Here is a 19,903-nt window from a genome sequence, read left to right as displayed (position 1 = left end):
TTCTTATCCGATGCAAATGGTACAAGGGCAGACATCCATGAGGCCTCTCTCTGTCTCTCTCGCGTTCCTTTTTAGCAGATGTGGTACACACTACAGTGATCCAAAGTCGCACATATTTGCGTTTGTGCTCTAGTTTTTATTCATATCATGGGAGCTTTACGTAAATTTCATCTTTTACTTTCGAGAAATAATGTTTCTTGGAAAATATGATCTGCGTTAAATTTTGTGGACTTTGCAAAAAAAGGTTCCACTTAGATATTGAGGTCTTAAGAAAGGGTCAGTTTTTTTTCTCTTTTTTTTTTTGGCAAAATGATAGACATTTAGGGCTCTGCAATGAATGCCCTGGTGACTAAGTACAAGACAGGCAGTAGCTTCAACAAATATATATTGGATATGCAATTTAATAAGTCATCAAGTATTTTAAATTTGTATACAGCCTATCTTACTTGGATCCAAAGGTAAAATTGTTTGAAAATTTGTAATTATATATTGTTTAGGCCACCCCCCACCCAAAAAAAAAAAAATCCTTACAAAAGCAATAATTAAGTACATTTTTATACAAATTTTACTTAAATTTTATTGGACCATCTTGCTTCTAATCTTAAATGAAGACACTCATTTTGTGTGCGTTGCAGCAGTCCAATGTAGTGGTAATGAGTACACCCAAAACATGGTGCTACACATGTGAAAATGTTTATGTAATTGAAGGAACAGAAATAATGATTTGTAAACGTCTAAAATAAAAAAAATTATTAGTTGGACCAGATCCACTATGGCCCATAAATTCATGCTTGCGCATGCTACCGTTGCACATAAAAGAAGAAAGAAAAAGGAAAAGGGGTTACATTCATCCTAGCACAAATTGCTATTACACATAAAAAGAAAAAAAAAGAGAAGGGAAATGTGATTATTATCACATATATGATATTTTGCTTTCCGGTCGTATTGGTCCACACACTGACCCATATTACCTAAAGGAATTTAAAAAAAAAAAAAAATCCAAATATGTTTTCAAAATTCCCTTATATCATATACAAAAGAAAAGAGGAACTTTTCTTTCCAGGAACCAGTGGAAAAGGGAGATGATACTAATTGGGCATGGGTGAGAGAGAGAGAGAGAGAGAGAGAGAGAGAGAGCTAAAACTGGATTGAAGGCATGCGTGGGTTAACAGTGGCCGTGGGTGCAGTGATGCTGTTGGTGTTCCAAAACCTGCTATCTTTCTCTGAAGCCCGGTGGCAGTGGGAGGGAGGAATTTGGGTGTTGGTGGCGGATACCCCCTCTCTTTAAATTGCAACAAAACAAAGACCAAGAGAGAAACAGAGACCATCCTTTCTGCTCTCCTGCTGCTGCTGCTGCTGCTGCTGCTGCTGCTGCTTTCTGCTATTATGACTCATTCCAACATTGCATCGCACTGCTAAGCACTCTGGAAGAAGCTGAAGCCACGCCACTGAACACATTGCAATGTTTGCCAAATACGCTCACACTAGCAGCAATAGGAGCAGTCTGCGGCCACCCAGGAATGGGTTGGGGGCAGCTGTCTCCACTTTAGCCTTCCCTAGGAACGCCCCTATTTGGACAATATTTTTGTAGGCTCATATTTGAAATAATGTTTTACACAGAGAAAGAACATGGCCTCAAGGCTTTTTATATATTACAGGAGAGAAAGAGAGAGATTTCAATTTTGGATAAAAATTGTGGGAAAATGCATAGAGGTTGCCAAAGAGTTTTGACTACTGGTTAGAGATAGCAACTATGCAAGGCCTTATTTGGTTGGTGAGTGATGACTAAAAATACTTGAATAAGTACTTTTATTCCAAGATATTGCCGTATCGTTTTTTTTTGGAAAAAGATAAAATATTAATTATGTATTATAAAACATTGCCTATGGGTCTTGATTTGCCAAGTGCTGCTACTAAAGCTACCTCCAACAGTGTTATAAAGCTTTTGTATATTTTTCCTCATAATCTTGATCCACGTTATCATCAAGCTCCACAATATCACATAACAATCAAGGATATTAGTAATATGTAATTCATGAGCGTTCATCTATGAATCACAAATAATTCACGAACAACTAATGATATTCATGAATTATTGACAAATATATATGCTGGAGCAGTCACATGGCTCATAAAATGTTCATGAATTATTCATTTTTTTCTTTTAGTTTGATGAATATGCCAATATTATGAAAAAATCAAATGAGACAAGAGGGTGAGTAGTGACTGAAAAATCCTTACAGAAATCACAAGGAACATGGATTTGAGTCTTGGATGCCCGGTATGGTGTTTTATTTTAGGCACATTCTCAGTGCACTATGTCAGCACATACACTACAATGGCCACAGCTCTTGGCATTAGTTGACAGTAACAGCAGTCTAAGGGAACCTCCAATCCATTATATACATAATGACAATTATATATCCAGGTTATATTCAAATATACAGCAGCCTTAGTTCCATTATGACACTGTCACATAATCAAATATTTAATCAACACCTCCTAGATCTTAATATGGAAAAAAAATAATATAAAATTCTTATTATTTGGTCAAATTGCCATCACTTCCTATTATAGATAAATAAAACTATACAAAATAGATTTTTGTTTTAGCTTTAGCACCATTCACATCTGTTCTCACATAAATGTTTTGGGCCATGACCAACATGTAGCAACAACTTGTGTTATTAAAGAATTGGAATAGCTGAGGAAGGAGTGCAAAGATATTGCACTCACACAGCATTGCATCCTTCTGATATTTGTGACAAGTAGTGATTGGAGGGGTGGTAGCTTATAAGCCCTCACATAAATCATGCCATGCCCAGAAAAAAGCCAAAAAGGATTTTATTGTAGAATGGAGCCCCACCCATGCCTGTGTCCAGAAAGAAACAGTGAACTGCTGCTGGGGGTATCAATTCTATCTCCTTTGAGTGAGTTCCAGACTACATGCTTTTAGGTTGCTTTATGGTCACTTGTTCAAGATGCAATGGCCAGCAAGTGGAAGGCAATGATCCAACCCAGGTCCATATGTTCCTCATTTTAGTTCCAACTTTCACGTTGTGTACCAACAATGCACTTCTTTAGTGAGGTGTACCATCACAAGCATCAGATAAAATGTCTTAAACCAAATCATATCCAGAAACTCCATTAAACTACTAAGGATTTAGATAAAGGTATTAAAGGAGACTGAGCAGACAGTACTCTGGTGACCAACATGAGATCAGATCACCTTCCTGCAACCTTACCTCTATAATTCTCCTTCATGCCTTCCCCATAAAGCCAGTCATTGGATTATTCTAAGTATAAAACATAATTGGTGGAGAAAAGGAGAGGAGGCATTCTGAACTTCCAATTTCCTTACCAGTTGGTGCCCATAGCAGCACTCACTGTATCATCTATTTTTCCAAATTCAAAGTAAAACCCAAATCAGAGCCAGCTTCAGGTGAGGAAAAGAAGAATCCCATTAAAGAGAGATAAAAAGAACTAAGTAAAACATAAAATTAATTAAGATAAGAAAGGAAGAAACAACAGCAAAAAGTGAGAAGCCGCAGTAGAGTACAGTGTGTTAAAGCTCCTTCCTTTCCTCTCTCTCTCTCTCTCTCTCTCTCTCTCTCTCTCTCCTCTCTCTTTCTCATTGTTCCACACTTCCACATCTTTACCATTACTTTGTGTTTTTGTTTAAACCCCAAACAACTCTTTTGTTTATGAGTTTCCGTAAAGCTGGCAGGAGACAACAGCAGCAAAAGGCACCAGAGCACAGCAGCTTGCTGCAGAGATAGGAAGAGATAGAGAGAGAAATATAGAGCTAAAGATAGAGAGAGAGAGCGAGAGCCCTGCTCTCCTCTGGTTGGCAGACCTGCTCCTGCCCCTCCTGCTGCTGCTCCTGCTCTCAGCCATAATAATAAGAGCAGAGTCTACTGCTCCCAGGTGGCAGAACCACCTGCAACCATTCTGACAGCCATTAGCATTAAACTGGTGGCTTTTACCCGAGTGACATGGAAAGGCATGCACCATATATCATCACTCCACCACCCAACCCTTTTGCTTGCCCTTTTTCTTTTCTTTTGTTATATATTCTATAAGCCTCAGGAGTCTTGATTGATCCATGCAACTACACAGAAGATTCTGCAGCCTACACTCTGCCTCTTGACTGAATGACCCATCCTATGCACCCACATCATAAAATAATCCCCATCCTAATATTATTGTTTATTATAATTTCTGAAACTCCTCAGCGTTAAATGCAGGCAGCCCCCCCTTTCCTCTCTCCTATTTGTAGCATCTAACTCCATACAAATATATCAATATATGTAAGCAGGTGTAGCTTGTCTCCTCTCTCATTTCCTCTCTGTTTTCACCTCTTCTCCTCTTGAAGTTGATAGGTTTGTTCTTTGGCTTTGAGATGATGATGAGTGGGAGGAACACCTCTAGGTATCCCTTCACACCCTCTCAGTGGCAGGAGCTGGAGCACCAGGCTCTCATCTTCAAGTATATGGCCTCAGGAATCCCCATCCCCTCTGATCTCATCCTCCCCATAAGGAGGAGTTTCCTGCTGGATTCCACCATCCCCTCCCCAACTTTGGCCTTCCCTCCCCAGCCTTCAAGTAAGTTTCTTCTCTCTCTTTCTCTCTCTCTCTCTCTATATATATATATGTGTGTGTGTGTGTATATATATATATAGATAGATAGATAGATAGATAGATATTTGAATTTACTTCTCTTCCATGTGGTTTTTTGAGAGGAAAATGTTTTGATCTGGGTCTCTGTATGGCAGTGAGCTGGGGCTGGAACCAGATGGGTTTTGGCAGGAAGGCAGAGGATCCAGAGCCAGGGAGGTGCAGGAGAACTGATGGGAAGAAGTGGAGGTGTTCCAAAGAGGCCTACCCAGACTCCAAATACTGTGAGAGGCACATGCACAGAGGCAAGAACCGTTCAAGAAAGCCTGTGGAAATGTCTTTGGCCACCAGCCTCCCCTCTTCCACCTCTTCTTCCACCCCTTCCACCTCCCACACCCCCTCCCTCCACCCACCTCCTCTCTCCATCTCCACTCCAGACTCTCACCAGCTTCTGTATCCCTCCCACCCCTCTTCTAGGATACCTGGTGTTGGCCTCAACACTCCCCACTTCAATCTACATGCTCCATCCTACACCCAAGCTGACAAGAACTACAGGTTTGGATTCATCTCTCTCTCTCTCTCTCTCTCTCTCTCTCTCTCTCTCTCTATCTATCTATCTATCTATCTATCTATCTATAACTAGTGGTATGAATGACTGGAATGGCAGGTATTGTCATGGAATGAAGGATGTGGATGAGTACTGCTTCTTTTCAGAGGCCTCAGGAAGTGAGAAGGAGAGCTCATGGCAGTTCAGGCCACTAGGGATGAGTTCACTAGGAGATACCAAACAGGGGAGTTCTGCTCTGCAGCAGAGCACCTACTCTCACTGTGGAAGGGATGCAGAGGAGAAGCAGCAGCACTGCTTTGTTCTGGGGGCTGATTTCAAGCTGGAGAGGCCTGTGAAGGTGGAGAGGGAGCAGGAGGAGGGCCAGAGGCCTCTGCGCCACTTCTTCGATGAGTGGCCGCAGAGGAGCAGAGACTCATGGGTGGATTTGGAACAGGAGAACTCCAACCAGGCATCTACCTACTCCAAGACCCAACTCTCAATCTCCATCCCCATGTCTCATCACGACTTCCCGGTCACCGGTTCCCGATATCGCAATGGTGTAGTCCCCACTGCCCAATGATCCTTCCATCCCAATATATTGTCTTCTCCATTGTTGTATTAATCCTTTTATCACCCATCTTTCAATTTAATTGTGTTGCAGATGACTGAGTTCTGAAAGGCTTTCTGTGCGAGCTGGGACCAAAGAACTCATCAAAGCTCCATGGTATCTTGTCAGACAGAAGCTGTTTTCCAATGGGCTTCAATGCCCTCCTTGTGTATTACCCATTGTTTGTTCTTTTTCTTTGTTGACTGTGTCAGGAAGAACTTTCACATTCCTCATTTTGTTTCCTCTGGCTTTGTCTGTTCCAATGGCTGAGGAGAAGTCTTTAGGAATGAGGAGATCGTTTCGTCTATAAATGTCTATCATGTCATCATCTATTATCTCTATCATCTATCTGTAACCAGTCTTCTGATCTTCTCCAGCTCTGTGAACCCATGAGATATTTGGTAATGGCGTAAGTTTAGCATCAATGCATCCAAACTCTTAAGAGAGTAGTAGCTTGAGCCATTAACACAGTTCAACACAACATAATGACTTTAGTTAACTTGATTTCCTCTACTTGATTCAACTGCTCTGATATAGTAGGATTTATGGAATTTTCAAGCCTAATTCAGGAATGTTGCATGTCATTGAATAGTGTCGCATCCTTAGGCCATGGACCACCCTGGATTGCGCTGGTTCCACTGCTGGTTGCTGTCAGATTGGGCTCTGGTGGCGGTCTAGTCACCGGACCCATGACTTAAATTTTCTAGTACTCACTTCAGCGGGCTATTAACCTTGGCCTGACAGGGGGACCGCAAGGTCTTCCTCCCTTGTTGGTCCCTTCATTTTTTCTTGTACTAGAATCTTTGCTTGCCTAGTATGTTCCCCATTATATAGTGATACACTGTTCTACCAGCATGGCAACACTTTTTTTGGCAGACCAAAGTGTTCCAAAGGGCCTCGGACATGCACTGAATCTGATGATTCAGAGCAGTTTCTCATCACAAACCCAGAGAAATCTCTTTATTGTTTTTGCTCCTAAAAGTGAGCATTCAGAATAGAGGACAGAGCAAGTCTCCAAGCTACAACTAAGCAAGGCATGCTAGAGGTTTCTGAGAACCCCATTTCAACAGATACTTTTGTTCCATATCTACACCACATAATATTTTGGAGCCACTTCTTTAGATGCTCTGTTGGAACCCTTTCTCTTGAATAATAATAATAATAATAATAATAAATCTTATGGAGCTAACAGGTTCGAACCATGAAATGGCACCATACTTTGTTCTTTTTTTTTTTTTTTTTTTTTTTTTTTCTTGAGGACCCTATCCTTCAAAGTGTCAGGAATAGTAACTGTAGGAGGATAAAAAATAACCAAGTAGAAAGAGCATATAGATGGCATCTTCCAGTGTGACGTTAGTAGAGCATTATTCAAATAGTAACTGCTTGTTGAAAACTGTCCCACTACTTAGTATTTCACAGCAAACCAGCTGTTAAACGAGTATATAAATTTTTTGGCTTATTGAGATACCCAGAGATTCTTGAGGTGGTCCTCCTAGTTTATTTCCATATTAATAAATGAAGGAATAGTATGTAATTTACTTTTGTTATTGACAGTAAAGATCTTCACATCTTGTTCATGTCTTCATCCTTTCAAGCATAGTCTCCTGGTCAGCTCCATGACATGATCAGATTCAGAGATTGTGGTGAAGAAGACATAATGCAAGTGAGATCATGTGAGAGAGAGAGAGAGAGAGCCTGGTGCCTAATTATATAGTCTAGGAAAGTGGTTGACCAACTGGATCTTGGGAGACCAGAATTCATCAATAATGTGGAAGCGATCCTTCCCAACTATGCACAAGCCTCTGGCAAAACATGATTGCAATCACTACTTTCTTTAAAGCTGCTTTATGAGATAAAAATTGCTCTAGGGTTTTCTGGTTTTTTAAGTTGTGGGGTGTGTCTAGGAGCAGAGATCTAGTTTTATTGAGTGGTTGTTTATTGTATGTGACCGTAACAAATTAACAATGCATTGGACTTCATGGTAGATGCGCAGCTAAGCAGGTTCTTGGATGAAAGTAAAGTAGATGACTGACATTGCAAATATGTTAATCTACTTAGGAGCCATGGAGATGTTTGTTAATGTAAAGCAAAAATAATAGAGTTTGACTACCCTCTACAAACATCATTGCTAGCTAATTAAATGGAGCATAATCTCCTTTTAGGTTAATTCTTAGATGGTTAGCCTAAGAATTTATTTGCAAAACTAGTTTCCAAGCATTTGAACTTTTTATGTTGCATATCAAAACCAATGTTCTTAAATTAACCAATCACTTAGTAGTCATCAGTAAAATTCTGGCTCTACTACTGACAGGGTCCTCAAAATCAGTATACATGGATTTCAAAGGAGAGAAGCATTCGACGTCGTGTCTGTGCTTCTCATTTTACCATGGCCACAAAGAAATATTTCATTAGCTGCTGGTTTTTTCAGATGAAGCTAGTTTCTATGACAATTCTAAACAAATTTCACCTATACAGAGATAGTATGCACCTCTAAATTCATGTAGCAATTTAGTTTTATTTAAGAAAAGAAGAAAGAAGAAAATTGATCACTTGATGCCTTGTGATGCAAGATTAATCATGGAACCGACATTCTAAGCCGTCTGATCATGGATGGATGTCAGAGACTTTGTCAATGGGTCTAAGTTGATGGAGGACTTTTAGGATAATCTGTCGAACAAAAGGGGCATTAAGGTCATTGCACCAGCACGAATGCCAGTCGTACTGGGGCGATTGCCCGGGGCCCGGCCCGCAGTCGAGCAGCGTACCCTAATGGGGAACCACTCAGACCCAAGCATTTGGTTATTTACGCAAATGCCATCATCATCAACAATGTTTATTTCTCATATAGAACCCTATCAAATATCATGTTTTGGAGAGCAAAGATGGGCCATGACAAAATGTAATGCCAATACGAGCAGATAGCCCAACGTACCGACACAACAATCAACAAATTATTACACTTGTTTGGAAGCAGGCATAGCTTACGTTCATCCTAAGCCAAAGAAAGATTAAAGATTAGCCAAGGAGGAGAAGTATCCAAAGTGGATGTACAATATGCTCAAAATTGATTTCTTTAATCTTGATTATTTTGGGGCTTGAATAAAAGGTTTCTGATAGATTTTGTAGGCATCCAAATAGCCCCCTAGCTTATAGTATGTTCTTGACAAAGGAAGAGTAAGATGATAGCAAGTTTTTGCAATTGTAGCCATGCTGCATTCCATTCTAGTTACCACTACTTGCATTTGCTTTGGCGTTCTATTAGTTGTAATTACATATTCACAGAAGATTTTGCTCTAACCCTCTATTTGGTATGAAAGATAGATTGGAGGAAGGATGGGTGGAGGAAGGTGGATGGGGGACAGGATGAATAGAATAATCAAATGTTTGGTGAAATATAGAAGAATAGATGGAAATAATTCTCTTCTCTATTTGCTATAGGAAAAATGAAAGAGAGGATAGATGATATTTATATAATATTTTTACTAAACTCTCTTTTAATAAAAAAATATTATTATTAACAATTTATAATACTTATTTATATTAAAAAAATAAATAATATTTATTTATACTAAAAAAGTAAACAACGTATAAACTTATAATCTTTATAATCTATAATTATATAAAAATTATATAAATATTTATTTTTAATTTAATTTAATATATGACTTCATAAATTAATTATCGATAAATTAATTATATAAATAACTAATTAATTTATAATTTAGTTTAAATGGTTAATTAATATTATACAAATAGGTAATCTAATTTAAATAGTTAATTAAAAATAGTTAATATAAATAGATAAATAAAAGATAATTCTGGTTATTTAATTATAATTATGAAAATTATGTACTAAAATTAAAATAATTAATAATAAAATTAAATAGTATATGATTAATGGTATATATAAAAATATATATAAATAATATGAATGAAAAATGAAGAAGATTCTAGTTTTATCAAAAAAATAATGAAGGATAATTTTGTCAATGCAAAAATCCACTTATAAATGCTCCATCTATTTTTTTCTTGCATCCTTACAATTCGAGAGAAGACAGATTGGTAGACTAGAGTAGATGGACAATCCCTCCTTTTTCATCCATCTTTCTTACAACTTTTTGAACCAATTGATGGTAGAGGCTATCCATCCATCCATCCTCTTATGACCCCAACCAAATACAAAGTAAAAGAAAGCATGCATTTTGAACGTATAACCTCACCCATGATTGTATCATCCATAGATCTAGTTGCATCCAGGAAAATATTGTAAATGAATACAAAAGTGGTGTACTAGTAACTATGGCTACAATCCTATAAAATAAAAACTTATATTTCAAATTTATGAAACAAAGTATGATCTAATTGCACGACCAAGTACACTCACGTACCCTCAATCTACCGGTATCAGCAACCAAACAATAGCTTAAACATCTCTACATGTTTCCGCTACCAGCATCTGAATAAATTATATTCTTAGTTGAGAACAAATAGAATGGACAAAGGGTTGCACTTGGGGGCCGGGGAGCGAAGAGGGGGGCTTCAGTAAAAGTTACGGTTATGGGATTTACCAACCGTGGGGGAAGCGTCCGAAATCCTGGGTAGAACACGTGTGTGGGCCCCCATCTCACTGCTTAATTTCTGGGTAAAGCTTGGGCAGGCCTGGGCCTCCCACCATTCTCAGATAGTAACAGACGTGGGGGGGGGGATAAAAAAAAGGACCCACAGCCACAGTGAAGTTAATGGTCCCTTATGGTCTGCACCCCAACCAGCACTCAATAAGAATGCTCCCAAAAGGCCATAACCGGCAATATCTGGATGCTTCCATGCTCTAATCTCAGCTTTCACTGGGAACCTGCTAACACTACCATTTCAATTGGTCCCATTTAAGATGGCTGATTTCTCGCCGACACCATGCTCCCATCCTAGGTGGTGATGAACATTTCAGCGACCTCAATCCTGATTTTAGATGAAGGATCATTGAGATCAAACGTTCTTATGGATTAGCTTTATTGAAACAATCTCCGACTCACTACTGTGAGACTGCAGTGCCTGTACGGTAAATTCACTATGTTGGCCATTAAAGATCATGCAATTTTTAGCAACAAACATGTCCTCATTTCCTCTGTATAATCTTCTTTTTCCCAAGTCCAACAAAATTTTGCAGGGCTGCTCATTGGTTGCAAGAACTAAAGCTGCATTACCACCCCATGGTAAAGGTTTCTCCTGTCATCAGCTCATTTCTCAGGTTCTATGGCTGTGTCCCAGAAAAAAAAAAGGCTTTTATTGGCATGTACCCTCTTGCTAATCTTCAGTTTCTCATTATTCAGTGCTGAAGATTTTTACGAGAGATACAAATTGCAGTTGCCTACCCTACTTACGAAATAATTGATTTAAAGCTTACATTGTTATCCAAGATATAATAACGTAAGATGGATTAGAAGAGTTATTGGTTAATACAATGCATGCTTTCTTCTGCATTCCGGTTCCTTATACCCCCTTTGTTTTGCTAAAACTCTAAAATTATGTCTTCTAAAATGTCAATACATCTTGAATGCATTGACCATTATCCTACATCACTAGAGCTCCTCAATCCTCATTTTAACAAGGAAACTTATCAAGGTAAATAATTATCCTAGATTGATCATGACACAAAGTAAAAATTTCAGTCTTTTCCGACTGCCTTCATATGTTTTGGAAGGACCATTGCTGATGGTTCTTTTCCCTCTCTCTTTGGGTACTATAATATCCATCAATCGGATTTCCCATTTCTGCTTCCTTTTCACTTCAGGGAAACATTATTCCCTGAACAATTTTAGTAGAGTAAGTGGTTTTCATACTTCTTCTATGGACCACTGAGAAATCCCGTCATATACACATAACAAACTTGAAGTGACATAAATTTGCAGCCACTGTCTTAGGTAAGCATTTACAAACATGACATACTCTATCCTATAGTTTAAATTTTGATTTAATTGATCTCGCTTCATTATCGATCCCAAGGACAAAACTAATTAAAGTTAGTGTGCCTTCATATTCTGCTCCTTGTTCACACACACGATGAAGCTACATTAAAAGGTTCTCCTAGCCTTCTATATAGCAAGGATCAAGTATTTTGTGATAGGGGCGTGATGTCGTGGCACTAGCATGGTATGTATACTGTTTGTGCTCAACATGTAGTGTCAAGGGGACGATTACCTCACACACGCACATACATGCACATGTGCGCACATACACACACTCACATAAAGAACCACATCTAAAGGTTTCTTAGTGAGATATGGACACCTTGGTGGATTTTTCACCAGATTTGGATTAGGTTTAGACAAGATGCTACAAAATCAATATGGAAATTTATTCTAACACCATGAAACTTATTTTAGTTTCTGATGGTTCCAAGTAATAAGAAATTTGTTTAAGGTACCGGAAATTTCTTTTTGTCATTTTTATTTCATGTCTCCAAATATCATATATAAATCAGATGATATATATATATATATATATATATATATATATATATATATATATATATATATATATATATATATATCATACATTGCACTTGTTTGTCACTTCAAAAAAAGGACTATAATTTACTTTGTGCAATATTTTGACGTAGAGATCCCCACTGCTAGTATAGCCCACCTAGCATTGGCGCACAACTACTGCTGTGTGATGCCGCATGCCGGGCTGGCAGCTTTCACACATCATGCATGCCGAGCAATGCAGACTAACACCCAAATCCACGCTACATAGTCATTGCCAAGTTTATTCCTCTGCATTTTAAGATAATTTACCTGAATATCCTCGTACCTCCGACCTGCAGCAGCCATTTTAGGTTCTTGTGTCTTCAGTTCATGGCCCAACATCAAGCTTGATATGGTAGAAGCTGATCCAGAAGTCACCTTGTGAGTGTTAATTGGTCTTCAGTCTTTACATTACCACTAGTTCATCATAACATTAATCAAGCTTATGTAAACTGCACGTAGGAGAGGGTATAGATCTCTCCATCATGGATTTGAAGAAGCAAAATACAATTGTTGCATCTCTTGTCCCTTGCTTCTAATAGTATATCCCTAGCCATGCAAACAACCCACTGAAAATAGCATTTCATGAGCTACACCAGTGCAACATCTAAATATTTAAGGACTTCCAAAACTTAATGGAAACTAGTACAGATGGTTATCATGTTTAAGGGATACATATGCTTTGACACGAGGATGGAATAAAAAGATCACAAATTGAACATGTGCATCATGTTTAAATTGGGTATGATTGAATACTTGTGAACCTGAACATCATATCATGTTTAATTGGGTGGATGTATCAAAAGAACGAGTAGTTCCATGTAACATTGTTGTCGAAGCAACCCTGACAATGTCAACATCAAGATTGCTAACATCTAAATTGATGAAAAAACTGCATGTTCAAAAGAAGGGAAAGACCTCTGATATAGATTCAGACATCCAAGAGGCACAAGGAAAGATGACATCGGAAGTGAATGGTACACAAGAAAAATAAGCTTATACATGGTGCAATGTGTCAATGGACCTGCAAAACAGGTGTATCCATGAGCTAATGGAAGGAGATATTAGAAGAAATATAGTATCATCATGCAAATGGATAATTTCCCGATGGTCTTCATTTTTGGCATCATGAACAAGAAATGCACAAATTATCAAACAAGGAGGTATATTTCTACCAACTTGAGGTGGACTGGCAGGGAAAACAAACATGTCAACCAAAGATGCTCTTCAGTGAGCAAAATGAAAACCACACATGCAAAATCTCAAATGAAAAACAGCATCAAAAAGTACAATACAAGAACAAACATCTAAGCAAGCTACTTTAACAAAGTTTTCCAGCAAAATTTGGTGGTTGAAATCCATGAACCGAAGAATGGCCAAATTCATATAGAATAATTCGAGCACCTATGACGTAGGCCATAAGTGATAAGAAAAGGATTCAAAGAGAAAAATTATCATGATAACACACATCTAAGGATGTATTAACCTTATTAGAAGCCCGAATCCTTATCTAGGGTACTGTGCCTGCTTCAAAATCTTTTAGAATCTCACTCTTCCACCTAATAACTAATATGCTTCCTTATTACATTTTCTTTTCTATACTTGTCTATTCCCGTGCCTGAACCTGCTCCTGCTGTAGTTATTGAGACACATCCACTCTTTAACTATTTCCTAGAATATTGGTCCTAGACAATGCGCAACAGGATCAAAGTAGAACTCATACCAAGGGAATAAGATTTCTTATTGGGACCAAATGCACCAAGAAAGCAGGAAATAATAAACCTATCTGGTGACATCAAAAACATAATAGCAAATTAGCACAAATGGGACCAAGAATTGCCTCTATTGATTGGCATCCTTCTCCTTAAATAAATTAGTTAAATAAAATTTATGTCATCTATTCCATTAGCCACTTTGTGCAAATTAAAATAATTGGTGCTAATTATGTCTAATCGTTGCATACGAAATTCATCTGAATGGGAACTTGATAAAGTTGATAGGAGTTAAACACAGTTGGTAATTATTTTTGCTTAGAGATGCATTATATTTAGGAAGCATTCCTCATATTATTTCTAGGTATGGAAATCAGTATGATAAATGAAGAAGAAAGAGATACAAATATTAATCACTATGTATGGTAGGAGAAAATCTTGAAACAAGAAAAGGAAATGTGTCAATAGGACAAAAGGTCCACAATATTTTGGGGAACAATGACTGATGAGATGTGGTTGGGAATATTCCAAAATTCAAAACTCTTGCTTTTTAAAATAGATAGTTAAACAAATAATCCCCAATTAATGAAAAACTTAAAGCGATTGAGCTTTGCCAAAGGATGAAAGAGGCAAAGCACTAAGGACATCAAACTCTCTAAGTGGTGAAGGAAACTTGTAAGGCAGTCCATGAAAACAAAATTTCACCAGTAAAAAATAAAACATGCAAATATGCTCAGACATGTGACACTAAAAAGCTACATCCATAAGTCACTGCTTTGAATGTATTGTCAGGTAATATGCAAATAACAGGCCAGATGCTTTGCTAGTACCAGTATCTAAATTCAATTATTACTGCTTCTATGTGGTCATCTGAAAGCTCGTCAACAGTCCATAGAGAGGTTAAAGGTAGGGAACTATAAACTGATGGCATACAGTGAAGGAAATAACAAATTCAAGTGATTGCTCTTTTATATTTTTCTTAAGGTGCATGACATAGAACAAAAACATCTGCAAGCACTGCTGGAAGCAAATCGAATCACAGGAAGGGGCAGAAGGAAATTAAATAAAGGAGAAGTTTCAGGGTTAGGTTGATTTGATATTGTGTAGAGAGTTTAAGAAAGAAGTTATGAGGTTTATGAACTGCTGTCGGGGACTAAATCTTTACGGAACCAGATTTCAGATATGCAGCTAAAAATAATAAGGAAGGAGCATGAAGAAGAGAGAACTCGTAAAAAAACCTTCGGAAATATATTTTATTCTGACTCAAGATTTGCATGGTAGCTAGTCACTCCTCTACATAGGACTGAGGAGCAAACTACTAGTTAGGAAAGACTCCTAAAAGGTTAAAATGTGATAGAGCAAGATCATGTAGTATCTCTTGCATCTTGCCTAAGTCTCACTGAGGATAGGACAAAAAAAAGGAATGAAGATAACAACAATGAGAAAGAAAATTGATCTAATCAACTAAATACTCCCTTAAAATCTACTAAGATTCTAATTGATTTTTAAAGAAATCCTTCATGACTGCATCCAGCAAATTACAACTAGGAGTTAAAGTGGATGGGATAGCATCCATCCAGTTCCATTGTACTATCCAAGTCTATCTAGATAGGATCCAAATTTAAGCATCCAATTAATATCCATAATCATATCCATTAAAAAAATTTGATATGGATATGGATAGACAATTATCCAATCTGTATCCAGATATCCAGTTTTGCTTATAATCCTATTTAATCATATACAACATTCATGAATTTTTGAGCAAAATAAGTGACCATATTAACATGATATTGACTTGATTTACCTTCAACTTAGAAAAATCTTTGATTTGGTGGACATGAAGTTTAACTATCTAAAATATATCCACATTTATATCCATACTTTCAATATCCAATTTGTCTCTGTATCCATTTTAAAAAAAGAATATGGATATGAATTTTTGTATCCGACTAATATCTTCATCCACATCCATATTCATCAAATAAAAATGAAACATAAATATGAATATACCGATTTCTGATCCATATCAGATTTCAACCCTAATTATGGCTGTTTTGAATTTATTTTGGTTTTCCTTTGATTTTGGTTCAATCCCTAAAGCTCAAAAGTTCAATCTAGAGCTCACTGCTATTTGTGTAATGTAGACAAGAAGAAGAAAAGAAAGAAGATTTCAGTTGAATTACAATTCTTCTCTATTGAGACCTGATAGCACCAGATCTGATTTTTGCATACAGATCTAGTCAAAGCATCGAGATCTAAATGCAAATCTAGTTGTTGGTCTGCAGTTAAAGCTTTTAAGAGGTTATCCACAATGACCAGCATTAAGGCTTGTGACCCTCCAATACCATGAAAGATCACACCAGGTGACAGGATGGATGGCAATGTTTTCTTTAAGAGAAAACTAGTATTGAGCACATGAGATAGATGAATCACTGCCATGCCATCTAATTTTAGTTGTTTTATTTTTCTCTGTCTAGTTATATTTGTAAATATTATCCTGCTTTTGCTAAATGTGTTCCTTTTTTGTCTGTCCCTTAAACATGGCAAGTTAACTAGAGAGGGTGCATATCTTAAAAATGAGTATATACTAAATGAGACTCATGGGTGGGTGGCTCCAGGACTCATAAAATGGATGGTTCAATGGCTTTTAAATATAACAATAGATATTAAAGCACTAGACTAAGCAATTTTACAACTTGTATTCTCCTGTGTATAATATGATTAGTGGCTTTCAGTATTTCATGAGCAAAGGCATAACATGAAAAAAACCTAATCTGGGACATATTAGACTTTCAAGAATGTGATACGTAGACATAATTATCTTATACTATATCATTTTATTGTGGGATCAGAATAAACCACTGTTGCAACACTGAACCTTAGTTTCATTATTTATTGATGAGATGCACAAACGACTTGCTATCCATATTTCCATAAGATCTCACAACAGCTCTTATCACCGGCAATGTCCAACCATGAATTGGGATATCCAATATATTTCCATATCATTTTCATGGACTGATACAAGAGATCCTGTTTCCATGAATTATCATAATAGAATTGAATCCCCTCATAAAGGAATTACTCAGACCATGGCACAAATGACAACTAAAAACAATTCCATTCAAACAAATAAGAGGGAGAAAAACCAGCTCAAGGATTACTAAGAAGATCAGTGTCATCTAATTCTGTATCTCTAATTCTGGATACAGGAAAATGAAAGAAGAGATTAACATCAAAAAGCATTAAAAAAACGATTTTTCAATATAATATATAACAGATGGCAGTTTACAGCCTACATTGCAATATCACAAATAATAGGAGAAAACGAAGGCGTAAAAACCATCAATCAAATTACCCATTTTTACAGAGTACAATAGAAACGGACCTGATCATCAAACGCCCAATTTCCATTTGGCCAAATCCAACTCAGGATTATCCACATGCAGCAGGGCATCCATCAAAGAATCCAATCCTCCCACTCCACACCAAAAGATCCACAAAACCATCAACAAATTCCACCCACGGCAGCACGCCAAAGGGGAAAAAATATCATCTCTCAATTTAGGGGAATAACCAAATCCCAATTCCAAGAATCAAGTAGAGAGGCCGGAAGAAGAGGCCATGTCGCGGTGTTCTCGGCGCTGCACCTTCTTCAACTGCATTCTCTTGTAAACCAGGAAGGTCCCGAACAGCACCTGAAGGACCGCGGCGACCCCGACAAACAACAGCCCGAGCTTCTCCCCAAAATTGAGCTCCGGCTTGCTGGGCGATTTCCTGGCCACGCTCCGCTGGGGCTGAGGGCAGTCACGGTGGCCGGAGGAGCAGGAGGGCCTGCGGCGGGGAGGCGAGGTTTTCCGCGGCGGGGATCCACGGAAGGGGGGCTTATCGGACTCTAACTGCTTCGGTGGCGTGAAAGGGGGAGGAGGGAGCGGAGGCGGAGAGGCAGGGGGGGATGGGGACGGCGGCGAGGGGGAGGGGTGAGGGGCCGAGGAGGAGGAGACAGCGGCGGAGAGGAGATGGGGCAAGAAGAGGGTGAGGAGGAGGCTCGGGGTTAGGGATCGGGGTTCCATGGGGGAGGGTTAAGGTTTACGGCCGTCGACCGGCAGCTGCGCCACCGTCCGGCGAGTATGGAAACGCATAAAGAATGAAATGGAGAGGGGGGGAGACGGGAATTAGCGGCCGTTTGATTTATTTCTTTTCCCTTCCACCGAGGTCTTGCTTTCTCTCTATAGTGTTCGTTTTTTCCGGTAATGAGAAAGAGAGGGAGAGAGGAGGGGGGGAGAGGGAGAGATCTGAGATGGAGAGGAGAGAAGCGCGTGGGAAGAGGGCTTCAGTATTGGGGAACAGAGGTGGGCTACAGTTTAATGATGTTTTTTTTTTTTTTTTTTTTGGGTAAATACAGCTTAATGATGTTAAACAGCAGCCACCTTGCATGTTTTTGTAACTGGGTGGGGGTGGGATTGGGTCAAACCCAGATTCAAATTATTAGATGAATTAAAAAAAAAAAAAAGTTAGCTTGTGTTCTAAATTTTTTTTGATTGATTTATTAATGAAAAGAAAAAAAAATCAATGTGTTTAGAAATAAAAAATGAATATTATATAAATTTCAAATTAATGATGAACTATTGAAATTAAATATTCATATTATTGATTGTAAAATATACTTTAAAAATATTTAAGATTAAAAAATTATATATTTTAGAAATTTCTTTGTTGTTGTTTGAAGCGGATACAAAACCTAAACAATGCATATTATATTTGGTATGCTAAATTATATGGTAGGATATTTAATTTAAAATATATTTTATTAATCATAATATATATCTATATTTTATATAAAAATATCAGTAGATTTTTATTAATAGATGATCAAATTATAAATCTAGTAAAAAAAAACTACTCTCTATGCGAGATCAAAAATTTTTCTTCATTTCTCCTAGTAAATATGATAAAATTTTTAGACATAGATTATTTATCATTAATTCAAAGATAATCCTATCTATACAGTCCTCTTTAAAATTTGAATCTTACTCTTTTCATCAAGCTAATTAAGTATTTAACCTGCACACCTCTTTCTATATCTATACATGATGCAACTCCGAGAGATATATCCTAAATCATTAGAGTTTGACTCAATCTTTTCTCCCGCTCTAAAATATCTTTTTGTGTCATTTTCTTTCTTTCGCTTTGATTCTTGGAGAGTCAATCATTTTTGTCCTAAATGATTGGTTGACCCTATTTGTAACCAAAGCATGTGACCTTTCGTGTGTAAGATAGAAGTAAAGTTCTACAATTTAAAAATATATAGATTGAAAATTAATAAATTTTGATGCTTAAATCATAACAAAATATTGTATCATCATAAGTTAAAGACTACCTTTTGATTTCTACATATTTCTAGTGCCACAAATATCAATCAATAGTTTGGATTTTCAGTATAAAAGTTGATTGTTAATTTTTAATCATCAAATCTTAAAGCATGGCTTTTGTATTTGCCATAATTGAGTTGTTTCGTCGAGTTGGCTTCATCCCAATCCTAAGTTTGAAAGCTTATTGTAATACATTGGGTATTGAGTCAATCTTTTCAGGATGGCCTAATGTCTTCCGCACTCCACTTCAAGTTCATCAATGCATCCATCCCTCTCTCATTGGAGCCGATGGATGGAGTATTTTTTGCTCTTGATCCGAGACTCGAGGGATGAGATGTTCTGACGAGCCGACTTAAGTTCGACTTTGGAGGACTGTAGATCGGCCGTCATTCGAAAGATCTACTCTTGAAGTTCTTTTTTCCGTTCAGTTGCCGTCTGGAGTTGTTCGATGGTAGTATTCTTTTTGACGGTGACGGCCGCCACCTTATCCATCCATAATCGATGAAAATCAGCAATCTTCCG

At 37.7% G+C, this 19,903-nt stretch overlaps 2 protein-coding genes across 7 annotated transcripts; one reads left to right on the top strand and one right to left on the bottom strand.

The window, feature by feature from the left end:
* Positions 1 to 1,997: 1,997 nt before the first annotated feature.
* On the bottom strand, positions 1,998 to 18,366 carry LOC105053098 (uncharacterized). 5 transcript variants are annotated; one of them, XM_073244907.1, is made up of 3 exons: positions 17,398 to 18,366; positions 12,565 to 12,656; positions 1,998 to 3,395 (listed from the first exon to the last, which is right to left on the bottom strand). In XM_073244907.1, the coding sequence occupies exon 1, from the start codon at positions 18,080 to 18,082 to the stop codon at positions 17,606 to 17,608; it is 477 nt and encodes a 158-aa protein (XP_073101008.1). In that variant the 5' UTR covers positions 18,083 to 18,366; the 3' UTR covers positions 1,998 to 3,395; positions 12,565 to 12,656; positions 17,398 to 17,605. The 5 variants fall into 5 exon arrangements, with proteins under 5 accessions (XP_073101008.1, XP_073101011.1, XP_073101009.1 ...); XM_073244910.1 differs by lacking the exon at positions 12,565 to 12,656 and having other exon boundaries at positions 1,999 to 3,395; XM_073244908.1 differs by lacking the exon at positions 1,998 to 3,395 and having other exon boundaries at positions 12,346 to 12,672.
* Positions 4,389 to 6,045, top strand: LOC105053097 (growth-regulating factor 1). Of its 2 annotated transcripts, XM_010934121.4 has the most exons (4): positions 4,389 to 4,604; positions 4,775 to 5,171; positions 5,284 to 5,720; positions 5,825 to 6,045. In XM_010934121.4, exons 1-4 carry the CDS (start codon positions 4,403 to 4,405, stop codon positions 5,830 to 5,832), a joined length of 1,044 nt encoding a protein of 347 aa, XP_010932423.2. In that variant the 5' UTR covers positions 4,389 to 4,402; the 3' UTR covers positions 5,833 to 6,045. The 2 variants fall into 2 exon arrangements, with proteins under 2 accessions (XP_010932423.2, XP_073101007.1); XM_073244906.1 differs by lacking the exon at positions 5,825 to 6,045 and having other exon boundaries at positions 5,284 to 5,800.
* Positions 18,367 to 19,903: the final 1,537 nt, after the last annotated feature.

The sequence above is a fragment of the Elaeis guineensis genome, chromosome 10 (assembly GCF_000442705.2).
Source record: "Elaeis guineensis isolate ETL-2024a chromosome 10, EG11, whole genome shotgun sequence".
Classification (NCBI taxonomy): Eukaryota; Viridiplantae; Streptophyta; class Magnoliopsida; order Arecales; family Arecaceae; genus Elaeis; species Elaeis guineensis.
This window is presented reverse-complemented; position numbering and strand designations above follow the sequence as displayed.

What these genes read in the sequence shown, in the direction of transcription:
- LOC105053097 (XM_073244906.1), top strand. Translation starts at nt 4,403, where the DNA reads ATGATGATGAGTGGGAGGAACACCTCTAGGTATCCCTTCACACCCTCT. An exon ending in CTTCCCTCCCCAGCCTTCAA is followed by an intron (nt 4,605 to 4,774) that starts GTAAGTTTCTTC and finishes TCTGTATGGCAG; the next exon opens with TGAGCTGGGGCTGGAACCAG. An exon ending in CAAGCTGACAAGAACTACAG is followed by an intron (nt 5,172 to 5,283) that starts GTTTGGATTCAT and finishes CTGGAATGGCAG; the next exon opens with GTATTGTCATGGAATGAAGG.
- LOC105053098 (XM_073244907.1), bottom strand. Translation starts at nt 18,082, where the DNA reads ATGGAACCCCGATCCCTAACCCCGAGCCTCCTCCTCACCCTCTTCTTG.